General features: G+C 47.3%; 2 protein-coding genes across 3 annotated transcripts in view; both read right to left on the bottom strand.

The window, feature by feature from the left end:
• si:ch73-71d17.2 (RPA-related protein RADX) overlaps positions 1–23,811 on the bottom strand; it is a 24,771-nt gene extending 960 nt beyond the window's left edge. The window contains exons 1-17 of the mRNA XM_054734843.2: positions 23,665–23,811; positions 19,302–19,407; positions 19,013–19,196; positions 18,831–18,946; positions 18,600–18,734; positions 18,342–18,508; positions 15,619–15,775; positions 15,278–15,386; positions 15,108–15,199; positions 14,907–15,032; positions 14,737–14,829; positions 14,478–14,651; positions 14,273–14,397; positions 13,869–14,032; positions 13,747–13,800; positions 13,636–13,679; positions 2,163–2,417 (exon numbers count right to left, since the gene is read on the bottom strand). Coding sequence (XP_054590818.2) covers positions 2,163–2,417; positions 13,636–13,679; positions 13,747–13,800; positions 13,869–14,032; positions 14,273–14,397; positions 14,478–14,651; positions 14,737–14,829; positions 14,907–15,032; positions 15,108–15,199; positions 15,278–15,386; positions 15,619–15,775; positions 18,342–18,508; positions 18,600–18,734; positions 18,831–18,946; positions 19,013–19,196; positions 19,302–19,407; positions 23,665–23,763 — 2,200 coding nt within the window. The 5' untranslated portion in view covers positions 23,764–23,811. The remainder of the gene's footprint in view (positions 1–2,162; positions 2,418–13,635; positions 13,680–13,746; positions 13,801–13,868; positions 14,033–14,272; positions 14,398–14,477; positions 14,652–14,736; positions 14,830–14,906; positions 15,033–15,107; positions 15,200–15,277; positions 15,387–15,618; positions 15,776–18,341; positions 18,509–18,599; positions 18,735–18,830; positions 18,947–19,012; positions 19,197–19,301; positions 19,408–23,664) is intronic.
• A 3,324-nt stretch (positions 23,812–27,135) lies between these two features.
• The window catches only part of ift46 (intraflagellar transport 46 homolog (Chlamydomonas)), a 33,116-nt gene continuing 32,751 nt past the window's right edge, over positions 27,136–27,500 (bottom strand). For both annotated transcript variants that reach the window (XM_070548712.1, XM_070548713.1), the window contains exon 5: positions 27,136–27,500. This exon is cut by the window's right edge and continues 173 nt beyond it. In XM_070548712.1, the coding sequence (XP_070404813.1) occupies positions 27,317–27,500 (184 nt within the window). In that variant the 3' untranslated portion in view covers positions 27,136–27,316.

Raw genomic sequence — 27,500 nt, 5'->3', positions numbered from 1 at the left:
CGTAACCATGGCAACAAGCTGGTTTACAATCAGGAGCAGCTGATTAACATTGGAAAGGCTGAAATAATACCTCAACTGAAGCCACAAATCCCAAATGAGCTAAAACTCAAGAAGCGTGGGTGCAGAGCGGGAGCAAAACGGAGACAGAGAAAGAGGAAATTCAAACCATCTCTTCCATTGATCATAATGGGCAATGTGAGATCACTGGTCAACAAGATGGAGGAACTCCAAGCCCTTTCAAGGACTCAGCCAGGGTATTGGCAGTGCAGTGTTATGTGTTTCACTGAGACGTGGCTGCAGGACCATATCCCCGACTCCAGCGTCTCTCTGCCAGGATTCCTGACTGTACGAGCAGACAGAGATCTGAAGAGGAGCGGGAAAAGAAAAGGAGGTGGAGTGGCAGTGCTTGTCAACAACAGATGGTGCCATCCAGGTCATGTTTCAGTGAAATGTCATCTCTGCAGCCCAGATGTTGAACTCTTGGCAGTAAGTTGTCGCTAAGCTACAAACCCAGCACCCCAATGCATTTGCTGCTATATCTGGTGATTTTAATCATGCCTCCCTCTCTGCTACACTTCCAACATTTCAGCAGTTTGTCAGCTGCTCCACCAGAGAAAACAAGACATTGGATTTGTGTTATGCAAACGTAAAGAATGCATACATGTCCAAAACAAGACCTCCTTTGGGACAATTCTACTCAGAATACAAACCACTTGTTCAGAGGCAACCTGTGACAAGAAGAACTGTGAGAAAATGGTCACAGGACACTGAAGAAACTTTACAGGGTTGTTTTGAGACCACAGATTGGATGAACCTTTGCCAAGGATATGAAGAGGACATCAATGCCATGACTGGATGTGTCACTGACTATATAAACTTTTGTGTGGACAACATCATACCCACCAGAACAGTGAGATGCTTTTCTAATAACAAACCCTGGATCACCAGTGAACTGAAGAATCTGCTAAATGAGAAAAAAAGAGCCTTCAAGGAGGGAGACAGGGAATTATTGAGGAGTATACAGAAGCAACTGAAGATCAAGATCAGAGACAGCAAGGAGGCATACAGGAAGAAGCTGGAGAACAAACTACAGAGGAACAATATCAGAGATGTCTGGTCAGGGATGAAGAAGATCACAGGCTTCAAGCAGAGGAAGGACTGAAGAAAAAGAAGAAGAAAATATCATTTCTACAGCGCCTCTCACGATAAAAATCACGAGGTGCTTCACAAAAACAAAATATATGTATATATATAAAAAATTGTAAAAATATAAAAAAGCATTTAGAAAATGTTTTAAAAAATATATGTAAAATGAGCAAGAATAAGCAATTGTGATTTAAAAGAAAAAATGTTAAGAAAGAGAGAGAGTGAACAGGAAAGAGGGACCAGTGGATCCTGAGGAAGGTGGAATAGGTGGGGAGAGCAGAATAAAGAGAGAGAGGTGAAGAAGGTCATACAAAAGCCAGCTTGAACAAGTGAGTCTTCAGCTGCTTTTTAAAGGAGACCACTGAGTCCACTGATCTCAGGCTCAGGGGGAGAGAGGTCCAGAGTATGGGGGCCACAGCAGCAGGTGATCTGTCACCTTTGACCTTTAGCCTGGTGCTGCACAACCAGTAGGCTTTGATCACTGGACCTCAGGGACCTGCTGGGGGTGTAGGGACTAAGAAGATCACCAATGTAAGATGGTGCTTGTCCATGTAAGGCCCTAAAGACCAGAACCAGGATCTTGGAATGAACCCTGAAGGTGACTGGCAGCCAGTGAAGCTGGAGGAGAAGCGGGGTGATGTGGGTGTGTTTGGAGGACTTGGTCAGAAGCCGAGCACAGGCGTTCTGAACCACCTATAGACGGTTCAGGGAGGTTCTGCTCAGACACGTGAAAAGAGAGTTACAGTAGTCTAAGCGTGAGGAGATGAAGGTGTGGAGAACTGTCTCAAGTTCAGAGCGGGACAGAATGGGACTCAGCTTAGCAACGTTCCTGAGATGGAAGAAGGAAGAGCCAACAAGAGAACTAACATGAGAATCCAGGGTGAGAGCTGGGTCAGAGCACCTCCTGATCACCCTTCGTATCCTGGCTCCATCACCTGAACTTCTCAAATCTTCTGTCAAACATCAGCTTTGAATGACTGATGAGGACAACAAAGTGTGTACGTGTGTGTGTGTACCTCTCAGTCTCAGTGTGTAGTAGTCCTTGTGGGCGGGGTCAAACGTCTCAGATGTCATTGTGCCTTCCATCGCCAGGGTGGCAGCCTGCTCCTCCCTACGGGTGTAGTTATATTTCATTGGTAACGTTTCCATGTGAACAGATGGGAAGGTGGGGGTGCTGCTGAAGAGTAAGGTATCTTCATCATCATCATCATCATCATCATCCTCATCAGCAGGACTTTCCAGGAACTCCATGGAGGTTTCAAACAGAATAACTGCACAGAGAAGGTCAAAGTTCATTTAGATGAGTTCATTTGACATGATCTCTCTAGGTGGCTGAAAGGACATATGGTCTTTTGGGTCCAGAGGGGACAAACAAGAACAAGGACAGGACTGGCGCTCCTCTACAGATGTTTGTCTGTACAAGTTTGTCTATGGAGCTAGGATTGGGACAACATTCAGCGTAACTTGTACCAAGTTTTGTAACTTGGAACATGTTTCATCACATGTAACTTTGGATTCGTAACTTGTAGTTCTCAATTCGTACTTGTATTTCTTGTTTTGTAACAGGAAATTTTCATTTTGTACATGTATTTTTTATTTTGTTAAATCAAACTTTTATTTTGTACATTTACTACTAGGGATGGGTACCTTTGACATCTGAATCGATCCGGTACTAATTCCCGGTACCTAGGAATCGATACCGGTACTTAACGGTACCAATTTTCGATACTTTTGAGTGTTTATTATTTTAATTCTCTTTTATAATTAAATATATATTTTTCTCAATATATAACCATATTTGATAAATATCACGATAAATAACAAACAACTGTTTGTATTTTAACATTGTCCTTGTAGTTTTATAAGCTGATAATTAAACTGAAGCAAACATCTTTACTGTGAACTAAATTTACTGTGTATCTTCATTCCTTTTGCCGTCTTTTTTCATTCGATTTTTCCTACTGGGAAGTTAGAATTTCCGAGGAGAAAGCGAACGCACCATCAGATGATAACAACGGTGGCAATGGAAGCTAACATATCAAGCTAACGTTATCTTAAACTGTTTATTTAGCTGCTGGAGCAGATTAAAACGATGATGCCTCACACTTAGATCGTTGTCGCTGGTTTCATCTTCACCCAATCATCCGTCGCATTTAGTAAAGTGAAGCCAAACTTTAGAGCGCGTTCGTGTTCTTCTAGTCGGGAATTCGGAGTTCCGAGGAGAAAGCGAACGCACCATTAGTGAAACGGAAGCTAACATGTCAAGCTAACGTTATCTTAAACATTTTATTTACCTACCGGAGCAGATTAAGATGAGGATGTCTCACTTAGATCGTTGTCGCTGGTTTCATCATCACCCAGTTACCCATCACATTTAGTGAAGTGGACCCAAGCTTTAGCGTGCGTTCTTTCTACCATGCTGCTCTGTTTACAACTCGCTCGCAGGGACCGATGACATAACGCTCTTGCGCATGCACAGCTGTCTAGGCAAGTTCTCGTTACGAAGGACGGGTACCGATACGAGGCACCGTTTGAAACGACATGAATCGGTGCTCGGTCTGTACTATGGAATTCGGTCGGTACCTTAAAAAGTACCAAATTCGGTACCCATCCCTATTTACTACTCATTTTGTAACATCAAACATTCATTCAGAAACATGAAACTTTCGTTTTGTAACTAGCAGACTTCCAAATTGAAAAAATCAAGGTACAAGTTTGAAATCAAAACTCTCAAAACACACATTTCATTCTCCACGTACAAATCAAATCTACAGTGTTACGGATCTTTTTGTCTCGATGCTAGCGTCAGTGGGAGGAACTTGGGTGGAACCAATGAGAGCACGAGTCTTAGCTACCAATCACGTTTCTCGAATTCCTGTCCAATCATTGGGAGAGGAGGGCGGGGTTCTGTCAGAGCTGTAGAGAGAGTTACGACACGGAATGGGGGAGTCACGTGGTTCATGCAGCTTCGAATAGTTCCAAACAGCCCCGCTGATGCATTGACCGTAGTTCATTTTCGGTGTTTCTGAAGGATTTTCTCCGGTAAGTTGATGAAATGTCATCATTTTGTTGCATTGTGAAGCGTTAGCTAACCGCTTCGTACCAAAATAAGCCAACGATGGTATTTTATGTTGCCAGTTTTAGCTAGCTAACCTTTAATGAGCTAACTGTGTGTAGCTTGTTGGTTGTGAGCAGGAGGACGAGCTGTAGACGGGTTTATTTCAGTTTGTTTGATTCTATGTTTTAAAAATATTCCCCCCAGTTTGAAATAGGTTATAAACTTTTTACATTATTAGTTTTATTTGGGAATTTTTTGTACAATATGTTGCTGTATCAACACGAACATGCATCAGAAATGGAAGCACAAGTGGAGAGAGCAATAATAAAGAAAATGTGATTGTGAAGACAAGTAATTATTTAATATTTTTCAGTTATTTAATATTTTTCAGTTAATAACACTGACTGCAGCGAACTGCTGAAGCTTGAGACAAACCGGATTACGAACGTAAGAAGACATGTTGTTCTGTTTTGTGGACTCAAGTAATAAGAATAGAATTAAGATAATTCAAGAACAGTAGTCGAACAATAACTTTTAAAAATTAGACATAAAACTGCTCATTTCCACTTGCTTTATAATATCAGCATTTGCTATTTTGTTATTAAGGAATGACAAGAAATAAGAATTAACAATAACACAACTATCAATAAATAAATGTCAAAGAGTGACTAAAACAAAGATCTTATGTAACCATTAAAGGTTAAACTGTGTTGTGTGTCCATCTTCATGTTTTCATCGTGGCTGAGCGGAGAGCTGACCAGAAACAACGGTGGTGGCAAATCCCAGTTGGGTCTGTGATGGAGTGATGCACGCCTGGAGTGATTACCATCTCATCCACAGTAAGCACACACTCTCTTTCCATCTCTGTCAGACTTTAACCTTCAAACTGAGCATGTCACACACCTCTCCTACCACACCTGGTTCCAGTTTAACGGGCTGCATTTGTCTGTGCAGGGTTCTAACATCAGGCAGAGGGACACTCGTGTCCTGAAGAAACCTGCAGCCTGTTGAACCCACTGAAAAACAGAGCTGTACGACCTTTTTGATTGTCTATTTCCTCCCTTAGGTTTTCCAGTTGGGTTCTTGGTTGCATCGCCTGTTCCTTTCTCCTCCTGGCCCTGACGCCGGCTCCTCATGGCTTCCTGGGATGTCCCTCTCTCCTGATACCATCTCATGTCCCCTCACTTCCCTCATCTCATTTGCCTCACTGCTGCTGCTGCTTTCCTCATTCTCTGAATTTATAATGGACTGTTAGAATAAAGAATCATTTTAAAATAAAATACATGCAAATGTCTAATATTTCAAAAGATTGGTACCACAGTTTACTGGAGTACAGCATGTGTGCTCACTGGTCAGTGGACCAACATGCAGTGGTTCTGCTGTACTTCTCACTGCGGGGCCCTTCCTCCTCCTCGGTTCAGGGCGATGAACAAACACAGCATCAGCCCTGAGTCTCACCTTGCCTTGCCTAGTCTTAGTAAACGGTCCCTCCTCTACATGTGCCTGTAGAGTGGTGTGTTAGTTTATTTCCTGCCACATTTAACAGTTTAATTGCAGCCTTGTGCAGCTGAGAGCAGAACATGTAGAGCCTGGATAGAAAACATGTGAGAGTGCACGTTAAACTCGCTGCACACAGCTTTGTGTTCTTGTGATCTCTGGTCATGGTGAGGTTGCTCCTGCTGACTCGAGCCATTTTCTTCTCTCAAGCCAACAAGCTGGTTCCCAAAGTCAGAGACTCTCTTGGTCAGCTTGCTTCTCACACCAAACCTTCCGTCAGGAACCTTGGCGTGACCTTTGACCCAGCTCTCACCCTAGATTCTCATGTCAGTTCTCTTGTTGGCTCTTCCTTCTTCCATCTCAGGAACGTTGCTAAGCTGAGTCCCATTCTGTCCCGCTCTGAACTTGAGACAGTTCTCCACACCTTCATCTCCTCACGCTTAGACTACTGTAACTCTCTTTTCACGTGTCTGAGCAGAACCTCCCTGAACCGTCTACAGGTGGTTCAGAACGCCTGTGCTCGGCTTCTGACCAAGTCCTCCAAACACACCCACATCACCCCGCTTCTCCTCCAGCTTCACTGGCTGCCAGTCAACTTCAGGGTTCATTTCAAGATCCTGGTTCTGGTCTATAGGGCCTTACATGGACAAGCACCATCTTACATTGGTGATCTTCTTAGTCCCTACACCCCCAGCAGGTCCCTGAGGTCCAGTGATCAAAGCCTACTGGTTGTGCAGCACCAGGCTAAAGGTCAAAGGTGAAGGATCATTTGCTGCTGTGGCCCCCAGACTCTGGACCTCTCTCCCCCTGAGCCTGAGATCAGTGGACTCAGTGGTCTCCTTTAAAAAGCAGCTGAAGACTCACTTGTTCAAGCTGGCTTTTGTATGACCTTCTTCACCTCTCTCTCTTTATTCTGCTCTCCCCACCTATTCCACCTTCCTCAGGATCCACTGGTCCCTCTTTCCTGTTCACTCTCTCTCTTTCTTAACATTTTTAATCACAATTGTCTATTTTTGCTCATTTTAAATATATTTTCAAACATTTTCTAAATTCTTTTTTATATTTTTACATTTTTTGTTATTGGGAAGCTCCTCGTGATTTTTATCTTGAGAGGCGCTATAGACATGATGTTTTCTTCTTCTCTCTGCATCTTTGGGGAAGCCGTAATTCTGATTCCTCCCTCAGACCGATAGCTGTATGCAGCGCAGCCAACCATGTAAGGTAATCAACCTATAAAGGTAGTATTAAAATACTATTGTTGTACATATTGAAATATTGAACTAAACCAAAAATATAGAAATGTAAAATTACATTTTAAAATTTTATCCAATCCTAAAATTAGTCATTTCACATTTTAACCCACGGACACATTTTATTTTAATAATAATCAAAACAAAGTTATTCAGAAGAGTTTCATTAGGTCTTGAGTACATTGCTCATAATGAATGATTCAGCTTACTTGTGCATATGTAATGACTAAACATGATGTTGGTGAAATGCTTTATTAAACATGATATTATACACGTTGTACAAGTTTGGTGTTTGTTTTTCACAGTTAACACTTTTTTTATCTACTGTGATGAACCGTACAGTTTTACTGAAGTTTTATTTGTAATTAGTTGCTATAGAAGCCAGATAAACTGGGTTATGGATGCATGTACTGTCTTCACATACAAATACTTTAAAATGGATATTACAACTCGAGTTTAGGGTTCATGTAGGACTTAAAGTTATTAAGTATGCTTATATTAGAGCAGTGTGTTGCATTACTACATCAGATTTACTGCTATAGTACATTATAGTAATGTATGTGGTCTAAATGTGTTCTACAGTGTGTTAGGACTGTCGTGTTCCTGTAATGTAGAACAGTCACGGGTGTCTGTCTTCCTACAAATGCTCGGAAAAACATAACTAGGCTACTTTGTGAAGGAGTTAGGACATAATATATAATATAATATATAATATTATTCAATAATTACCACGAATCGCCAGGGGAAATGTGATTCTATTATATTTTTGTGATTAGTCCCACCATACGCCGAACGGCGCTGGGATGTTTGGAACTGAGAGCTCCGTGAACCATGTGACCGCGAGTCGGCGAGTTCAAGGAGCGTCGTAACTCTCTCCCGACAGCTCTGACAGAACCCCGCCCTCCTCCCAATGATTGGACAGGAATAAACAGTACAAATGTCCAACCAGAGAGGGGGAACCCTGGACCACTGTTACAGCACAGTAACAGCAGCCTACCATGCAGTGGCGCGCGCTGCGCTTGGACTCTCGGACCACGTGACCATCCATCTGATCCCAGCTTACAAACAAAGGCTAAAACTCTCCAAGCCTGCTGTGAAGTCAACAAGACAGCAGAACACCGATGCTGCAGATGAGCCTCGCGCATGCTTTGAGACCACAGACTGGGAGGTAATGAAGGCCACCTCAGACAGTTTAGATGCGTTCACCATCACCTCCTACATCCACTTCCGTCAGGACAGCATCGTACCATCACACACCAGGGTGAGTTATAACAGTGACAAAGCCTGGTTTACCCCTAAACTCAAACAGCTGTGGCTAGAAAAGAGAGATGCATTCAAAAGGGGGGACAAGGACTCCCACAGAGACACTAAATACAGGTTCAGCAAAGAATTGGTCAAAGCAAAACACCAGCATCATGACAAAATGCAGCAGCAAATCTCTGAAAACGACCCAACCTCTGTGTGGAAAAGCTTCAGGAACATCACCAACTACAAACCCAGAAGCCCCGCCTCCACCGATAACCTGCTCTTGGCAAACAACCTAAACAATTTCTATTATCGGTTTGATGAGCAGCTCCTCGTCCAGCCCCAACAATAGAGACACTGGTCAGCCACTCCCCACTACAGAGCCATCACTGTGGGATTTACCTTCATCACCCCCCCCCCCCCCCCCTCACTCCTCACTCATGAGGTCTTCTCATCACACCCCCCCACCACAAACCTACACATTCATGAAGCAGATGTAAAGAAGCAGTTCAGGTCTCTTAACACACGAGCCCCGGGTCCTGATGGCGTGGCTCCTGCCGCTCTACAGCACTGTGCTGAAGAGCTGGCCCCAGTGCTTACGAGCATCCTCAACTCCTCACTGGAGGCATCTCATGTGCCTGCCTGCTTCAAGATCTCCACCATAGTCCCTGTCCCCAAGAAACCCAGAACCACTGGACTGAATGACTACAGACCTGTGGCTCTGACATCTGTGGTCATGAAGTCATTTGAGCACCTAGTTCTCCCCCACCTCAAGACCCTCACAGCCCCCCTCCTGGACCCCCTGCAGTTTGCATACAGAGCAAACAGGTCTGTAGATGATGCCATCAACATGGCTCTACAATTCATCCTGCAGCATCTGGACTCCCCAGGTACCTACGCCAGGATATTGTTCGTGGACTTCAGCTCTGCATTCAACACAATCCTGCCGGACCTCCTCCAAGACAGAATGTCCCAGATGAACGTGCCTGACCCCATCTGCAGGTGGGTCACTGACTTCCTGACAGACAGGAAACAACAAGTCAGGCTGGGGAAGAACGTCTCGGACCAACGGACCATCAGCACCGGCGCACCACAGGGCTGTGTTCTTTCCCCTCTGCTCTTCTCCCTGTACACCAACAGCTGCACCTCCAAGCATGAGTCTGTCAAACTAATTAAGTTTGCTGACGACACCACCGTCATCGGACTCATCTCTAATGGGGATGAGTCTGCTTACAGAATGGAGGCTGAGCGGCTGGTGTCCTGGTGCAGCCACAACAACCTGGTGCTGAACACCCAGAAGACAGCGGAGGTTGTTGTGGACTTTAGGAAACACACACACCCCATCCCCCCCTTAAACCTGTCTGACACTCCCATCACGATGGTGGACTCATGTCGCTTCCTGGGCACCACCATCACCCAGGACCTCAAATGGGAGCCCACCATCACCACCATCAGAAAAAAGGCCCAGCAGAGGATGTACTTCCTGGGGCAGTTGAAGAAATTCAACCTATCACCACAGTCGATGAGGCGTTTCTACACCGCTATCATCGAGTCCATCCTCACCTCCTCCATCACCGTGTGGTACGCTGGAGCTACCACCAGGGACAAGAAGAGGCTGCAGCGTGTCGTGCGCTCTGCAGAGAAGGTCACTGGCTGCAAACTCCCCTCCATTCAAGATCTGTACACCTCTAGGACACTGAGGTGTGCAGGTCGGATAATAGCTGACTCGTCTCACCCTGGACACGGTCTCTTCGACTCGCTCCCATCTGGCAGAAGGCTCAGATCCATTCGGACCAGAACCTCTCGCCACAAACACAGTTTCTTCCCCTCTGCAGTTGGACTTTTGAATGAACATCCTAGGGCAGCCCACTCAAGTTGATTGGTCCCAGTCACGTGACCCGATGCTGTGCTTGAACCATTCAGCAAACACTCAGATTAGTACCTACACGGAGTAGATAGCTGCTTCTCTAATTCCTGCCACTTTTTACATTAATAATTTTATCATGAGTGTTTTATTACTTCCTATATTTGCTTATCTCTTAATCATTATTATTTTTCTATCTTACCTTCTGCACCAAAATACCGCAGCAATTTCCTAATGTTGTGACTTGGCACACATATGGCAATAAAAACTTCTGATTCTGATTCTGAATTCGAGAAACGTGATTGGTAGCTAAGACTCGTGCTCTCATTGGTTCCACCCAAGTTCCTCCCACTGACGCTAGAATCGAGACAAAAAGGTCCGTAACTGTAGATTTGAGGTTTGTACGTGTAGAATGAAATGTGTGTTTTGAGAGTTTTGATTTCAAACTTGTACCTTGATTTTTTTATTTTGGAAGTCTGCTAGGTAAAAACCGAAAGTTTCATGTTTCTGAATGAATGTTTGATGTTACAAAATGAGTAAATGTACAAAATAAAAGTTTAATTTCACAAAATAAAAAATACATGTACAAAATACAATGTTCCTGTTACAAAACAAGAAATACAAGTACGAATTGAGAATTACAAGTTAGAAAACTATAGTTACAAGTTATGAATCCAAAGTTACATGTCATGAAACATGTTCCAAGTTACAAAACTTGGTACAAGTTACATTGAATATTGTCCCAATCCTAGCTCCATGTTTGTCTGTAGATGTTTGGTGTGTTTATATCAGGTTTACAACTGTTTTATACTGGGTTTACACCAGGTTTATGCCGGGTTTACATCGGGTTTACACCTGGTTTATACTGGGTTTACAACTGTTTTATACTGGGTTTACACCAGGTTTATGCCGGGTTTACACCTGGTTTACATCGGGTTGACACCTGGTTTAAACCGGGTTTACAACTGTTTTATACTGGGTTTACACCAGGTTAATGCCGGGTTTATATCGGGTTTACAACTGTTTCATACTAGGTTTACACCTGGTTTACACCGGGTTTATACTGGGTTTACACCAGGTTTACATCAGGTTTATACCAGGTTCACACCGGGTTTATACTGGGTTTACACCGGGTTTATACTGGGTTTACACCGGGTTTATACTGGGTTTACACCAGGTTTATACTGGGTTTACACTGGGTTTATACTGGGTTTACACTGGGTTTATACTGGGTTTGCACTGGGTTTATACTGGGTTTACACCGGGTTTACTGGGTTTACACCGGGTTTACACTGGGTTTATACTGGGTTTACACCGGGTTTATACTGGGTTTACACCGGGTTTATACTGGGTTTACACTGGGTTTATACTGGGTTTACAACGGGTTTATACTGGGTTTGCACCGGGTTTATACGGGGTTTACATCGGGTTTATACCAGGTTTACACCGGGTTTACATCGGGTTTATACCGGGTTTACACCGGGTTTATGTTGGGTTTATACTGGGTTTACACCGGGTTTACACTGGGTTTATAATGGGTTTACACCGGGTTTATACTGGGTTTACACCGGGTTTATACTGGGTTTACACCGGGTTAATACTGGGTTTACACCGGGTTTACACCGGGTTTACACTGGGTTTATACTGGGTTTACACCGGGTTTATACTGGGTTTACACTGGGTTTACACCGGGTTTATACTGGGTTTGCACCGGGTTTATACGGGGTTTACATCAGGTTTATACCAGGTTTACACCGGGTTTACATCGGGTTTATACTGGGTTTACACCGGGTTTATGTCGGGTTTATACCGGGTTTACACTGGGTTTATACCAGGTTTACATCGGGTTAATACCGGGTTAACATCGGGTTTACACCGGGTTTATACCAGGTTTACACCGGGTTTACATCGGGTTTATACCGGGTTTACACCGGGTTTATACTGGGTTTACACCGGGTTTACTGGGTTTACACCGGGTTTTTACTGGGTTTACACCGGGTTTATACTGGGTTTACACCGAGTTTATACTGGGTTTACACCGGGTTTATACTGGGTTTACACTGGGTTTATACTGGGTTTGCACCGGGTTTATACGGGGTTTACATTGGGTTTATACCAGGTTTACACCGGGTTTACATTGGGTTTATACCGGGTTTACATCGGGTTTATGTCGGGTTTATACCGGATTTACACTGGGTTTATACCAGGTTTACACTGGGTTTATAATGGGTTTACACCGGGTTTATACTGGGTTTACACCGGGTTTATACTGGGTTTACAACGGGTTTACTGGGTTTACACCGGGTTTACACTGGGTTTATACTGGGTTTACACCGGGTTTATACTGGGTTTACACCGGGTTTATACTGGGTTTACACTGGGTTTACACCGGGTTTATACTGGGTTTGCACCGGGTTTATACGGGGTTAACATCGGGTTTATACCAGGTTTACACCGGGTTTACATCGGGTTTATACTGGGTTTACACCGGGTTTATGTCGGGTTTATACCGGGTTTACACCGGGTTTATACCAGGTTTACATCGGGTTTATACCGGGTTAACACCGGGTTTACATCGGGTTTACACCGGGTTTATACCGGGTTTACATCGGGTTTACATCGGGTTTATACCGGGTTTACACCGAGTTTACATCGGGTTTATACAGGGTTTACACCGATTTTATACTGGGTTTACACCGGGTTTACTGGGTTTACACCGGGTTTTTACTGGGTTTACACCGGGTTTATACTGGGTTTACACCGAGTTTATACTGGGTTTACACCGGGTTTATACTGGGTTTACACTGGGTTTATACTGGGTTTATACTGGGTTTGCACCGGGTTTATACGGGGTTTACATTGGGTTTATACCAGGTTTACACCGGGTTTACATTGGGTTTATACCGGGTTTACACCGGGTTTATGTCGGGTTTATACCGGGTTTACACCGGGTTTATACCAGGTTTACATCGGGTTTATACCGGGTTTACACCGGGTTTATACCAGGTTTACATCGGGTTTATACCAGGTTTAAATCGGGTTTATACCGGGTTTACATTGGGTTTATACCAGGTTTACATCGGGTTTATACCAGGTTTACACCCGGTTTAGACCAGGTTTAAATCGGGTTTATACTGGGCTTACACCGGGTTTATACCGGGCTTACACAGGGTTTATACCGGGCTTACACTGGGTTTATACCGGGCTTACACCGGGTTTATACCGGGTTTACACCGGGTTTATACCAGGTTTACATCGGGTTTATACCAGGTTTACATCGGGTTTATACCGGGTTTACATCGGGTTTATACCAGGTTTACATCGGGTTTATACCGGGTTTACACCGGGTTTAGACCGGGTTTAAATCGGGTTTATACTGGGCTTACACCGGGTTTATACTGGGTTTAAATCGGGTTTATACCGGGCTTACACCGGGTTTATACCGGGCTTACACCGGGTTTATACCGGGTTTACACCGGGTTCATATAATGTTCTATTGTGTACACTACAGCCAACCACATGTCCCTCTGGGACAAGAATACAGTTGAGGTTGTAGGTGTTTGTTCTGATCTCACCTGTCTTGTTCTTGTCTTCTGGTAGAACGGTGAGCTGTGGACGTCTGCAGGTCAAAAACATCATTATTGTCAAACGGAACCTCCATCACCTCCGGGACCTTCATGACTCACCTTTTCTTCGGCGTCTCATCCTGTAGCAGCATTTTCCTCTTCATCCGCTTTGTGCTATAACAGACACCAAGATGTCAGTCCAACCTTCACCATGAGAGGACATGATGGAGAGGAGTACTCACCGAGCAGTGTGGTCAGAAGGATGAGGAGTGGACGTGCTGGCAGCTGAGGCCGGAGAGAACGAGGGTGAAGAGGAGGGTCTTAGTGAAGGTGGTGAGGAGGGGGGTTGAGGGGAGGGAGAGGAGAGGGATGAAGCTCTATCCATCCAGAACAAACAGCGGTCCTCCTGAAGGAGCCCAGGACATGTTTCAGGTCATGTTGTGTGCGTGTGTGTGTGCGTGCGTGTGTGTGTGTGTGTGTTAGTGTGTGCATGTGTGCGTGCATGTGTGTGTGTGTGTGTATGTGTGTGTGTGTATGTGTGCGTGCGTGTGTGTGTGTGTGTGCGTGCGTGTGTGCGCGTGCGTGCGTGTGTGTGTGTGTGTGTGCACGTGCGTGCGTGTGTGTCTGGGCATGCCCTGGACATCACCTTTCCTCTGAGGCTGTAGGTAACCATGGTAACTGTTGCCTGGATGCAGAAGGAATGTCGCTCCCGGTAACAGAGCCTCTCCAGCTCCCTCTGAAGCTCCGCCCCCTGCAGGAACCCCATCTCACCTGTGATGAGACAGTTGGAGGTCACTGAAGGTCTCTGTCATTCTAACGGATTAAAACTGGCATCCACTAGACCAGCTGACCTCTCCTCTCCTTCATGTACGTTTCCAAGGAGACAGGAGGGGGCGGGTGGATGAAGAATCCTCCAATCAGAGCTCTGCTCAGCACCTGGGCATCCTCCTGACTCCCCAGCCACTGGAGGAAGAGCTTCACCTGTGGAGACCTACGGTAGCTCATCTGTGAGTGGTGGCCCAGTCCTGCCCAGCAGCCAATGAGATGAGAGGTCAGAGGTCAGGTATGGTGAAACTGGACAACCAATGAGAGAAGCAGACCCAGAGTTACCTGTGCAGTACACCTGAGTGAAGGCGCTGTTGGTCAGGTAAAAACCACGATCACATCTGATCCGTGTCAGTCGGGTGCAAACGACCACTGAGACTACGGAGACAACGACTCATCAATACCAGCTGATCAGGATTGGTTAGTAACCAGGTGGGAGGTTACCACTGACTCACGTGGGTGGAGCTTCAGGTGTGCTTCAGGCTGAGATGTGGAGAAAAGCTTCACCATGATTGGCTTACTGCTGCTTCCATCCTCCAATCGCAACCACCGATATTCCCGAAGCTCCGCCCCTCGACTGTCTATCACAATATAAATACAAACCAATAAGATTATCCCATTTCATTACTACTGTCTGTCTCCATGGCAACGCTCACCTCTACTCCTGACCCGCTCCGATCGCCCTGTGAACGTCAGCAGGCCGATGACATCACACACGCTGCAGTCGGCGAGCTCCAGCAAGTCCTTACTGTCAGCGTTTACCCAGAAGACAAACGGGTCAGAACCACCCGAACAGGTCTACAGAACCAGGCTCCTAAGGGCTTACCTGCTGCAGAAGCTGTAGGTGGGTGCAGGTGGGACGTGCTCAGGTGAAACCGAGGATTCTGGGAGGACAGCGATCTGAGCGGCAGGATTCCTGCTGTTGACACTGATCTCTGAGGAGACATGGAAGACGTCTCAGGGACAAACAGCTGAGAGACATCTGGACAGCAGCTGGTCCAGGAAGTCTGGCATCATCTGTGTGTGTGTGTGTGTGTGTGTGTGTGTGTGTGTGTGTGTGTGTGTGTGTGTGTGTGTGTGTGTGTGTGTGTGTGTGTGTGTGTGTGTGTGTGTGTGTGTGTGTGTGTGTGTGTGTGTGTGTGTGAGAGAGAGGGAGAGACTGTGCACCTATGTCATCCACCTGAGCCTGGTAGTGCCGTTTCACTCGATAGTGTCTCAGACTGATGATGTCACCAGGCTTCACACAGCGATACCAGTTTACACACACACTGTTCCACAACACCACACACACACTTCCTGTGCAGTCGTTCACCTGCAGGAACACCTGGACACATACAGGAAGTGAAGAGTCAAACAGGAAGTGAAAAGTCTGGTCTTAAGCTTTAAAAGAACAAACTACGATGGATAAGAGTGCCGGACTCCCTGTGTTGTAACGGTCTTCTGGAATGTAGTACATAACATGTCTGTGGAGCTGAAACATCTGTAACTTCTGCTGCCTCTGGGCCAGGACTCCCTTGGAAATGTTTCATTTCAACGGGACCTTCCTGGTTAAATAAAGAATAAATAAATGTCCACAGCTGTGGAGAACCTCAGGGCTCTGTACTAGTTACCCTCTAAGAGCCGATGGCTCAGCTGGACCTTAGCTGTATAAACAGGTGGCTTCTCTCTGTTCATCCTTCTCCAAATATGAACTCCAGTAGCTCTATGAGATGCAATGGATAGTCAATGAGATGTGATGGAACAAGTCTAGGAGACGTGGCAGACCAAGTCTAGGAGATGTGAGAGACCAAGTCTAGGAGACGTGACAGACCAAGTCTAGGAGATGTGATGGAACAAGTCTAGGAGACGTGACAGACCAAGTCTAGGAGACGTGATGGAACAAGTCTAGGAGACGTGACAGACCAAGTCTAGGAGATGTGAGAGACCAAGTCTAGGAGACGTGACAGACCAAGTCTAGGAGACGTGACAGACCAAGTCTAGGAGATGTGAGAGACCAAGTCTAGGAGACGTGACAGACCAAGTCTAGGAGATGTGAGAGACCAAGTCTAGGAGACGTGACAGACCAAGTCTAGGAGACGTGACAGACCAAGTCTAGGAGATGTGAGAGACCAAGTCTAGGAGACGTGACAGACCAAGTCTAGGAGATGTGATGGAACAAGTCTAGGAGACGTGACAGACCAAGTCTAGGAGACGTGACAGACCAAGTCTAGGGGATGTGAGAGACCAAGTCTAGGAGACGTGACAGACCAAGTCTAGGAGATGTGACAGACCAAGTCTAGGAGACCTGACAGACCAAGTCTAGGAGACGTGACAGACCAAGTCTAGGAGACGTGACAGACCAAGTCTAGGAGATGTGAGAGACCAAGTCTAGGAGATGTGAGAGACCAAGTCTAGGAGACCTGACAGACCAAGTCTAGGAGATGTGAGAGACCAAGTCTAGGAGATGTGAGAGACCAAGTCTAGGAGACGTGACAGACCAAGTCTAGGAGACCTGACAGACCAAGTCTAGGAGACATGACAGACCAAGTCTAGGAGATGTGAGAGACCAAGTCTAGGAGATGTGACAGACCAAGTCTAGGAGATGTGAGAGACCAAATCTAGGAGACCTGACAGACCAAGTCTAGGGGATGTGAGAGACCAAGTCTAGGAGACGTGACAGACCAAGTCTAGGAGACGTGACAGACCAAGTCTAGGAGACGTGACAGACCAAGTCTAGGGGATGTGAGAGACCAAGTCTAGGAGACGTGACAGACCAAGTCTAGGAGACGTGACAGACCAAGTCTAGGAGACCTGACAGACCAAGTCTAGGAGATGTGAGAGACCAAGTCTAGGAGACCTGACAGACCAAGTCTAGGAGATGTGAGAGACCAAGTCTAGGAGACGTGACAGACCAAGTCTAGGAGATGTGAGAGACCAAGTCTAGGAGACGTGACAGACCAAGTCTAGGAGATGTGAGAGACCAAGTCTAGGAGACGTGACAGACCAAGTCTAGGAGACGTGACAGACCTAGTCTAGGAGACCTGACAGACCAAGTCTAGGAGATGTGAGAGACCAAGTCTAGGAGACGTGAGAGACCAAGTCTAGGAGACGTGACAGACCAAGTCTAGGAGACGTGACAGACCAAGTCTAGGAGATGTGAGAGACCAAGTCTAGGAGATGTGAGAGACCAAGTCTAGGAGACGTGACAGACCAAGTCTAGGAGATGTGAGAGACCAAGTCTAGGAGACGTGACAGACCAAGTCTAGGAGACCTGACAGACCAAGTCTAGGAGACGTGACAGACCAAGTCTAGGAGATGTGAGAGACCAAGTCTAGGAGACGTGACAGACCAAGTCTAGGAGACCTGACAGACCAAGTCTAGGAGACATGACAGACCAAGTCTAGGAGATGTGAGAGACCAAGTCTAGGAGATGTGACAGACCAAGTCTAGGAGATGTGAGAGACCAAATCTAGGAGACCTGACAGACCAAGTCTAGGAGATGTGACAGACCAAGTCTAGGAGATGTGATAGACCAAGTCTAGGAGATGTGACAGACCAAGTCTAAGAGATGTGACAGACCAAGTCTAGGAGATGTGATAGACCAACTCACATCTCCATGACTTGGTCTTGCACTTAAAGCACTGAGTCAAATCCCTCAAATCCCTCAAATCCTCAAATGCCGGTCGGGTCAGACCAAAAACTAAAATGGGACCCAATGCCTTCCTGCTTGGGGCTGGTCTGGGGTTAAACCACCAGATCCCCAGGGGATGGGTGAGATGCTGAGGACAATGTTCACCATACACCAGTGTGTGACATCACTGGGACTTTAACTGTATAAAGGACCTGTGCTGTTCTACAGAGTCTCAGTTTGTTGGACCACCTGTGATTGACACCTGCACATGCTCACTGACCTTATATGGACACTCACAGTTCCTGTCAGTCCTCCCATAATACATCAGGTGAGACTTGCTGATGATGCGTACAATCAGCTGATGCTGGACAGCACCCCTGGCCACACCTCCTCGCCCTGACAGGAAGGAGTTTCGCAGCTCGGACACTGTCACCCCTGGGCGTCGTCCTGGCAACACAGTCATGTGACTCCAATATTACTTCCTGAAGGAGCAGCACTGTGATTGGCTACAGGGGCATCATGGAATTAAAACAACAACCTCTGTCCTCTTCATCATCATCATCAAATCCTCCTTCAGTGGGCGGAGCTTCCCTCCACACCTCCCCGCTGTAGTCCACGCTGTTCCACAGTGGAAGAAACACAACCCGATTGGCTCTGAGAGGAACCAGCGGACCTATCAAATCAATGGACCAGTGAGCTGACAGGACACACACGCGCACACACACACACACACACACACACACACACACACACACACACGTGCTTTCACCTGTTGGTTCTGATGATCCAAACCAGGGCAGAGAGTCCCAGCCTGAACTCCTGACCCTGGTGTCGTCATCCTCGCCTCGACCCTCGTCTCTAACCTGCAGGCTCACCAGTCGGTAGCTGCGGGCGGATAGGCCAAACTCAGCTCACCTGTTACATCACCTGTACACATCCAGCTACACTCACCTGTCTCTAGAGGCCCCAGGGCATTCTGTGAGCTGAGCGCTCAGGGTGGGGCTGAAGGAGGCGTTACAGAAGGCTGAGCCCGGCTGCAGGACACGCCTCTCCACCAGTCGGTTCAGACTGGGGTCCAGAGTCAGCTGAAGGAGACAGTCCTCGTCCGTCAGTGTGACGTCATACAGGTCATCAGCTGGAGACACAAGACAAGAACATGTCAGAGTGGGTTGAGGTATCCTCTCTGTTCTGACTGACCCGCCTCGCACGGTCTGATCCAGTTTCATTAGAAATGTCTCACCACTGAGGACAGTCTGGGGGAAGTAGACAGGGGACGTCTGGTCTCTGGTGTAACGCCGAATGTCCACAATGCGTAGGACATCCCTGCATATAATGGGAGAGGACACCTGCAAGACAGCACGCGGGTAAAAGCACCCACAGACATGTGCGTTACACCGGAAGTTAACTCATTCTGCCAGGAGTAGGATACCCATCAGCAGGTTCCTGGTTCTTAGCAGTGCTGCCAACTCAGCCACTTTGTCGCTGTTCCTAACGACTTTTTGACCCCCCTCAATTACTTTTTTTTCCAAAAAGCACCTAGCGACATTTCTCAGGACCCTTTGCTACTTTCTGTAGATCTTTCTTGTAGATATTCCCTGCAGACTAGCAACAAAGAGACCATTTGCACTCTGAACCATTCTTCTTCTTCTTCACTGAAAACGACAGGCTGTATGCCCAAAGGGCGCATTGCTGCCACGGCAACCTTATCTCAACAGCCACTCCCTTCAAGGCCTCTCCTACACCCCAAAGAAAACGTAGCAGTGCCCCAATCACGACCCAGTCAGGCACCGCCAACAGGATCCACAAGCCGAACACGACCGTCCCCGCAGCCCCTTGAAAGTCGAACAAGGACCTCCACTGCTCATCAAACAACCGGCACCGCAACAGAACATGATCCACGGTCTCCTGTTCCCAACAAGCACAGCAGCCGTCAGGATGCCTCCCCACCAAAGACGAACCTGCCTTCAGGCAACTGTGGCACAGCCTCAACCAAGTTAAAGCCACAGAGTCCCTCCGTCTACCTTCATGAGTCAACCCACCAACCCCCACCCGACTCTACAGCCTTTCATAAGAGCATCCCGTACGCTCAGCGTCCCAGGAGGCCTGCCACATCTCCAAGGAGTAACTGTCCGACAACCCAGCCTCCACCTGCAGATCCACCTCAGCCCTGCCCAAATGCGTCCTTGGCCTCTGAATCCACCTGCTAATTACCCTCCACCCCCACATCTGCTGGAACCCAAACAAAGCTGACCTCACAACACAGTAAATGCATGGTCATGTATCCACCACAGGGCACATAGGATCGCCACCATCTCGGCCGCAAACAGAGAGCCCATCCTGAATACGGTACCCAACAGCAAACCCCTTGCTAGGAACCTGTCACCCCTACCGCCGCTCTACCGCTAGCCGGATCTCTGGATCCGTCGGTAAACAGCCGCAAATGCACCCTCCAAACTAACTCCATAGAATCCTCCAAACCCTTAGCCCGAACACCATCCCTATTCCTGACTAAAAGGGAAAGGTCAACGTCATGATCCGGCAACAGCCAGGAAGGCACCACAAGCCACACCAAAGACGAACACAAAGACCAACCAAAGAAGCCCAACTCAGACGCTTTTTCCCACAAAACATCGGGAAAACCACCCCTACCCCACCGCCCCCCACCAGCAAACTCCCAATGAGCATCCACCAGTGCCAACACAGGGGTTGCGGAACCCATACTTTTAACCCTCATCAGATACCGCCAGCCCAACTTGAACCTCCTGAGCCTCAGTGGCACCTCACCCATCTCCACAAGAAGGGCTGACAACGGTGTGGTCCTAACAGCTCCACAACACAGTCTCAATGCTGCAGCCTGCACCACATCCAGCCGCTTTAAGGTAGTCGGAGCGGCCAGTGCATACAAAATACTACCATAGTCCAAGGCCAGCCTGATCAGACCCCAATAAGCCCTCACCAAAGTGTTCCTGTCGCTCCAGAGCTCATCCCCCCAACAACAAGCCTCTCTCTGGGACCCGCCTCTTAAATTCGAAAACCATGTACTTCGTTTTAGATGTGGAAAATTTAAAACCCCATTGCTGTGCCCAGGCCACCAGTCCATCCAAGCCGGCCTAAATCCTGCTGAAAATAGCCGACAGATTTCTGCCCCGCTTCCAGAAGGCACCATCTTCTGCGAACAGGTACCACCCCAAATCACTGCCCAGGGAACAAAACAGGCCATTAACCAGTGCATTAAAAAGGATATGGGTTAACCACACTGTCCTGGGGCACCGCATTCTCCAACCCCACAGACGATGACAGAGTAGAATCCACCCGAACCTGGATCGTCCTATCACACAGGAATCCCCTGACCCATCGCAAAAGCCTTCCCTGAACCCCAGCTCTATACAAAGAAAGGAACAGCCCACCCCTCCACAGTAAGTTGTAGGCCTTTTCTAAGTCTAGGAACACCACCACCACTCTCCCTTTATTGGCCTTCGCCTGCCTTACATCCAAATCAAGTGGCGCTATTGCATCGATCGTAGACCGACCAATCCGAAGGGAAACGTCCAGGAGGCATCCTGACCAGATGCCCGAGCCACCTCAACTGGCTCCTCTCGATGTGGAGGAGCAGCGGGTCTACTCCCAGCCCCTCCCGAATGACCGAGCTTCTCACCCTATCTCTAAGGGAGAGCCCAGCCACTCTTCGGAGAAAACTCACTTCGGCCGCTTGTATCAGCATCTCGTTCTTTCGGTCATTACCCAAAGCTCATGACCTTAGGTGAGGGTAGATCAACCGGTAAATCGAGAGCTTCGCCTTTTGACTCAGCTCTCTCTTCACCACGACAGACCGGTACAACGCCCGCATCACTGCAGATGCAGCACCAATCCGCCTATCGATCTCACGCTCCAGTTTTCCCTCACTCGTGAACAAGACCCCAATATACTTAAACTCCTCCACTTGGGGCAGGACCTCATCCCTGACCCAGAGAAGGCATTCTACCCTTTTCCGAATTAACAACTTCCACATCCATAAACTCCCTGAGAACGAGCACCGTAGCACGCTGCTTCTCAGAGCTACACTCAATCGACGGCACCCCACCAGGCCAAACAGTGGCATCCACCACTTCCCCAACCCGATTCTTCAGCTCTTTAGACAGCTGCAATGGGCTATGGGAAGTGAAACCGCCGCCACTCTTTGCCTGAACATGAACCACCAAGCTAGACACGCCGAACACTCTGGTCCTCAGCTGCTTAACCAGACCGTCAACCCCAACCCTCTCCGGCGAGGTGTCACTCCTAAACCCTTGATCTCTCTTCGCCGCTCCCCTACCCTCCGACCAAGAAGTACCCCATCGCCATCAGCAAATTTCCTCCCGATAGCAACGTCAACAGAGATTGAACGGGCGCATCACTGTAGAACCGTCTTACAGGACCTCGAGAGGCCGTCAGCCAATCCACCAACCACTCCACCCGGCTAATCCAATTTGCCAGAAAACTAGCTTCCAGATAGCTCAGCAACGGCGTGTGTCCTCCTTCCCAGTGACAGGTTATAGTCAAGCGTCGATTCATCCTGGAAGTTTTACAACTCTCTTTGAACCGTTCTTCCGGGAGTAAGGAAAGAGAACGATAGTCTGCACATGTGCATGAGGACTGACCAATCATAAACCGTTTTCAGCCAGGCCGAAGACAAAGGTACAGCTGCAGAGCTGGAGGCCGCCGATTTACGCCTGCTGCTGCTGCAGACTCACGCTTCTACTAGAGGCGGCGCAGGCATCAACCTGCGATCTCTGGTTCTGCAGCCGTCAGACACTTTGGCTTTTCCTGCATTTGGCAAATAAAGTCATCGGGAGTCTCAACTACCGTCCTGTTAACACTCGCAGCTCTGTGGCTGATCTGAATTCCCTTCAGTGACACAGGGATGGTTATCCTATGAGACACCCGCTCCCTTTTGCTCGGTGCGCCGTTATTATCACGATGGAGACAATACACAACAGAGAAGTGGAGAAACTATGAGGTGTAAAGAAACTGCTTTTAAGGAAAATGTCTGTGAGAATGAGGAGAGCAGGTCTGAGGTATATCCTCTAACCACACCATTTCTGTCTTAATGTCACTTTATTTCTGGAATTTATTTTACATATCAAAGCAATTTGGGCCATTTTAATCATGCTAATTAATAACTTTAACACATAACATAGTTTTTGATTTTACTCCCTTTTAATCCTAAAAAAGAACAACAAGATATGTGTCATAAATATGCAGATTAGCATCCGGCGACATCTGGACGACTGTCTGGGCTATGGGGGTTGGCACCGTCGGTGAACGTTGAACCCACGTGCCGGCCCTTTATCACGGCCCCTGTTTACAACATTAGCTCTAAACCAGCGCGCAGACGCAGAAAGAGGTAAAGTTTGTAACCGGAAGCTGGTGTAGCGGCCCAGCTGCTTCTGGTGAGACGATGAGACCACCTGAACACGGCAGAGCGGGCCGGTACCGAAACCCCGCTAAATGAGCAGAAATATGAACGGAGTCTGGTGGTAGATCCTATCAGAGGCGCGTTCCCAGTTAACAACGGGAACACAGCTGATCCGGACGGAACCGGAGCAAACAGAGTGTGTTCTGACCTGGTTCGGAGCGGGTTTGGACCGGGTCAGTGTTCTGTGGAGGACGCAGCCGTGCGCCGTCATGTTGTACAGCAGCCGAACAATAACAGTGAGGTGCATTGTGGGACATGTAGTCCGGGCAGGAGATAACGGAGCAGCGCCTCGCCTGGAAAACAGACGAGAGCAGGCGGAGGCGTGGCTGTAAGCCGGTGTCGGTAGATCCTGTACCGACACCGGCGTTTAAATCGGACAGATGTCCCTACATGTGTAGCTCGGGGGTGACGATGGCTGAAGATATCGCGTTAGCGTTCATACTTGTTTAATGTTTTATTTTAATTCTGGTGCCTGTTAGCAGCTGACACACATCCTCACGTGCTTGTGGATATCATATATTGTATATGGAGACATGACTGTAATAATAAGTAAAGGTTAGCAGCTGTAGCTTCAGTGTGTTCATAGGAAACGTGACAAAAGAACACAAAACACATTTCTCTTTATGGCCTATATAGTTGTCATCATCAACATAACATGATTTACAGAATACATGTGACCAACTAACATTTCATGTTCTACCACCGGATGTTTGGATCAAAATATGAACCAATCAGATCTTAGATCAGGTGAGAGCCAGGCGTTTCCCGTCGTCTAGGTTATGCAGCAGGTGTCGGTGCTGGATCGGCTCGGGGTCATTCGACTGCCGATGACGTCACGTTACAGCAAATCTACTCGGCTTTCACACACACGTTTTGGAAAGACATCAGCAGTTTAGTTAATAAATTCTTGTTTGTTAACACCTAAATGTTTTCTTTATAATTGTAATTTGTTAATAAAACACCATATCATCTTTGTTTAGTAAAGAATGTGAAACTGCATGAAACCAACATCAGAGTGTGTGTGTGCGTGTGTGTGTGTGTGTGTGTGTGTGTGTGTGTGTGTGTGAGTCGTGGAGGATGGCTGCTTATACTGAGCCAGGATTCTCTGGAGGTTTCTTCCTGTTAAAAGGGAGTTTTCCTCTCCACTGTCGCTACATGCTTGCTTAGTATGAGGATTGCTGTATAGTCACTGACACTAGTCAGTGACTCGATGCAATTTGCTGGGCTCCTTATATAGGAAACATTATTTCTGATTGGCTTAATGAACTGACCTGAATTGGAATGTTTATTATGTGAAGGTCCTTGAGACGACTCTTGTCGTGATTTGGCGATTTATAAAAAAAAAAAAAAAAAAAAAAGACTGACAAAAACAGAACAGTTCTTATATGTGAAGCCACGTCTGTTTGTATTAATGTGGAGCTCGTCTGTATATTTCCTTAGTTGTTATCTAAATACATTCTTTGACTCTAAATGTTGCTTGGTGTCTTTCAATAAAGTTCTTATATTTTATTTTGCCCCGTTTCATCAACATCAAGAGCTTTTGAGGGTCACCGCTGATCATTTGCTTATATTTTACATTTCCTTTGGAAATTCAAACATATTTTCTACAAAAAGTGTTGATTTTTGGACTACAGGACTACAACCGCTAAGACTACGACCGCAAATTTGTTCTGACCAATCAAAATCATAACGTGATAACGTCACTTCCATAAGCTTCATGTTCAGCCAATCAACTACTTTGACGTCATCGGCAGTCGAAGGACCCGAGCAGATCCTGTACCGAACACTGTGGAGAGCAACTGCAGCGCCTTGCTCCAAAATCTGCGGCCGCCTTGATCTCACGAGGTTATCGGTGCCTACGTATGCATGACGTCAGAGCAAGTCGGACACAAATCTAACCGGCATGCACTGCTCGCCGGCCACCGCTGGTCTAATCTGCGCAGAACTGGCTCATCTGGAACACGGCCAACGTGATGGCCTCGCCTGGAAAACAGAGGAGGGCAGATGGATGCAGCAGGGGGCGTGGCTAAAAGCTGACGTTTCCCTACATGGAGCTTGCGGATGACGACTGTTCGGTAAATATTGATACTATAGCTTAATTTCTTGACTGTTAAAACAAAGGGTGCTCCTTAGGAATAAATAAATGCAGGATTCATCCTTTAGCCTCTACAGGGAGGACGTGACCTTCGAGCTGTCCTGGCAGACCAAGCGAGTCGGTGTTATCAGTAACACTCCCATGAGAAAAGTCTGGGAACTGCTTTGTTGATTCAGTGTGCACCTGGAGCCCAGCAGCTTCCCGCCTGATGGTCTAGTATACTGTGATGTGCGTGTGTGTGTTTCAACTCTGTGCTTCAATAAATACTGCGGAGGACGTAAGTCTGACGAGAGAGCGATCTGAATCATGCTTGGTGTGTGTTGTTTATGATTGGTATTGGTGTTGCTTGATTACTACAACCCCCCGTGCATTAAACGTCCCCTAAGGTAGTCCTGCATTGATACAACTACCTAACAATGATGGCTGAAGGTGTCGCGTTAGCGTTCAGATCTTTGGCCGTGTTCCAGATGAGCCTCTTCTGCGCAGACTGGATCAGCGGTGATCGGCGAGCAGTGCATGCAGGTTAGAGTCCGACTTGGTCTGACGTCATGCTAATGCTGAACTACCGCTAACGTCCTACACTCGCTTGCAAATCCAACTCCCAACTCGCCACAAGGCGTGGCCGAGACGCTCGATGCTTTATAACTTTGACACAGAGCTGCTACGTAGTACTCTACTGGTTTACGTAGTACTCTACTGGTTTACGTAGTACTCTACTGGTTTACGTAGTACTCTACTGGTTTACGTAGTACTCTACTGGTTTACGTCGCACTCTACTGGTTTACGTAGTATCTTACTCTTTAGGCTAAAGTGTATTCAAACGGACTCAAACTCTATGTTTTAAGCTGAAGGTGGCGCTATACTGTGGTATTTAGGCAGAATTTTTAAATTTTAAAGAAAATGCACCAAAATGCTAAAATAATGAATGCACACATTTAAAACACTATTAGACACTCATTTATACAGTTCATCAGCAATAAAAGTTCATTTAGACGTTACTTGCTCTTTAAGAACGGTCCTGTTACACCACCGAGCTTCCAATCAGGTTGTTATTACACATTTATATGGAGTTATCACATCTTATTATAATAAATATGCAGCAACCATCAGCGCTACATCCGTCACCCTCTGTGAGCCTGTCGGACCGCCCTTGATGGCGTTAAACTAAAGCGTGCTGATACCGGACCTCCCAGAGCCCTGCCCTAGTGTTACCCCACCACCTGGTGCCATTTCCTCATGAGCACTAACCCCCCCACCCCCCCACCCCCACCCCACAAGGGGCACGCCCACTTCCTGTCATGGGGCTGGCATGGGGACAACACCGTGGGCCGACACCAACCGTGCTGTCCAGAGCTGTGTTAGGCCGAGTAGTGCTCACAGAAACCTGGCAGCCTGGACCTCCAGGTGGTTCTGGTGCTGCATTGAGGACCTGCTGAGGTCACCCTGAAACTGGACCCAGGTTCTGAACTTGACAGCAGCAGAGCTCATGAGCCGGTCCTGCTGCAGGGACACAACAGACACAACTTTGGCTTCTCACCTTTATTAGACAAGAGCATCAGCACATTCAGGACCACAGAGACGTCCTTCAGAGGAACCAGAACCAAGTAAACAACAGCTCAGACTGTAGAACAAGGAGTCCAATCAGCTGGTGTCCCCCTGGACGGGTCAGAGACAGCTGGACAGGACGGGTGAGGGACAGCTGTCCCTAGGCCCTGCGGGTGAAGTGCTGAGAGTCTCTGAACTCCAGGTAGAGGCTGAGGAGCAGGTGCAGGGACTGGATCCTGCTGCTGTAGATGGGGATGTCCAACAGGCAGCAGACGATGTCCACATACTGAGACAGGCTGCAGGCCAGCCGGGCGGAGGGAAGCTGCAGGCGTCCCAGAAGCTCC

Source organism: Nothobranchius furzeri, chromosome 2 (assembly GCF_043380555.1).
Source record: "Nothobranchius furzeri strain GRZ-AD chromosome 2, NfurGRZ-RIMD1, whole genome shotgun sequence".
Lineage (NCBI taxonomy): Eukaryota > Metazoa > Chordata > Actinopteri > Cyprinodontiformes > Nothobranchiidae > Nothobranchius > Nothobranchius furzeri.
The sequence above is the reverse complement of the archived record's forward strand: the minus strand, read 5'-3'. Positions and strand labels throughout refer to the sequence as shown.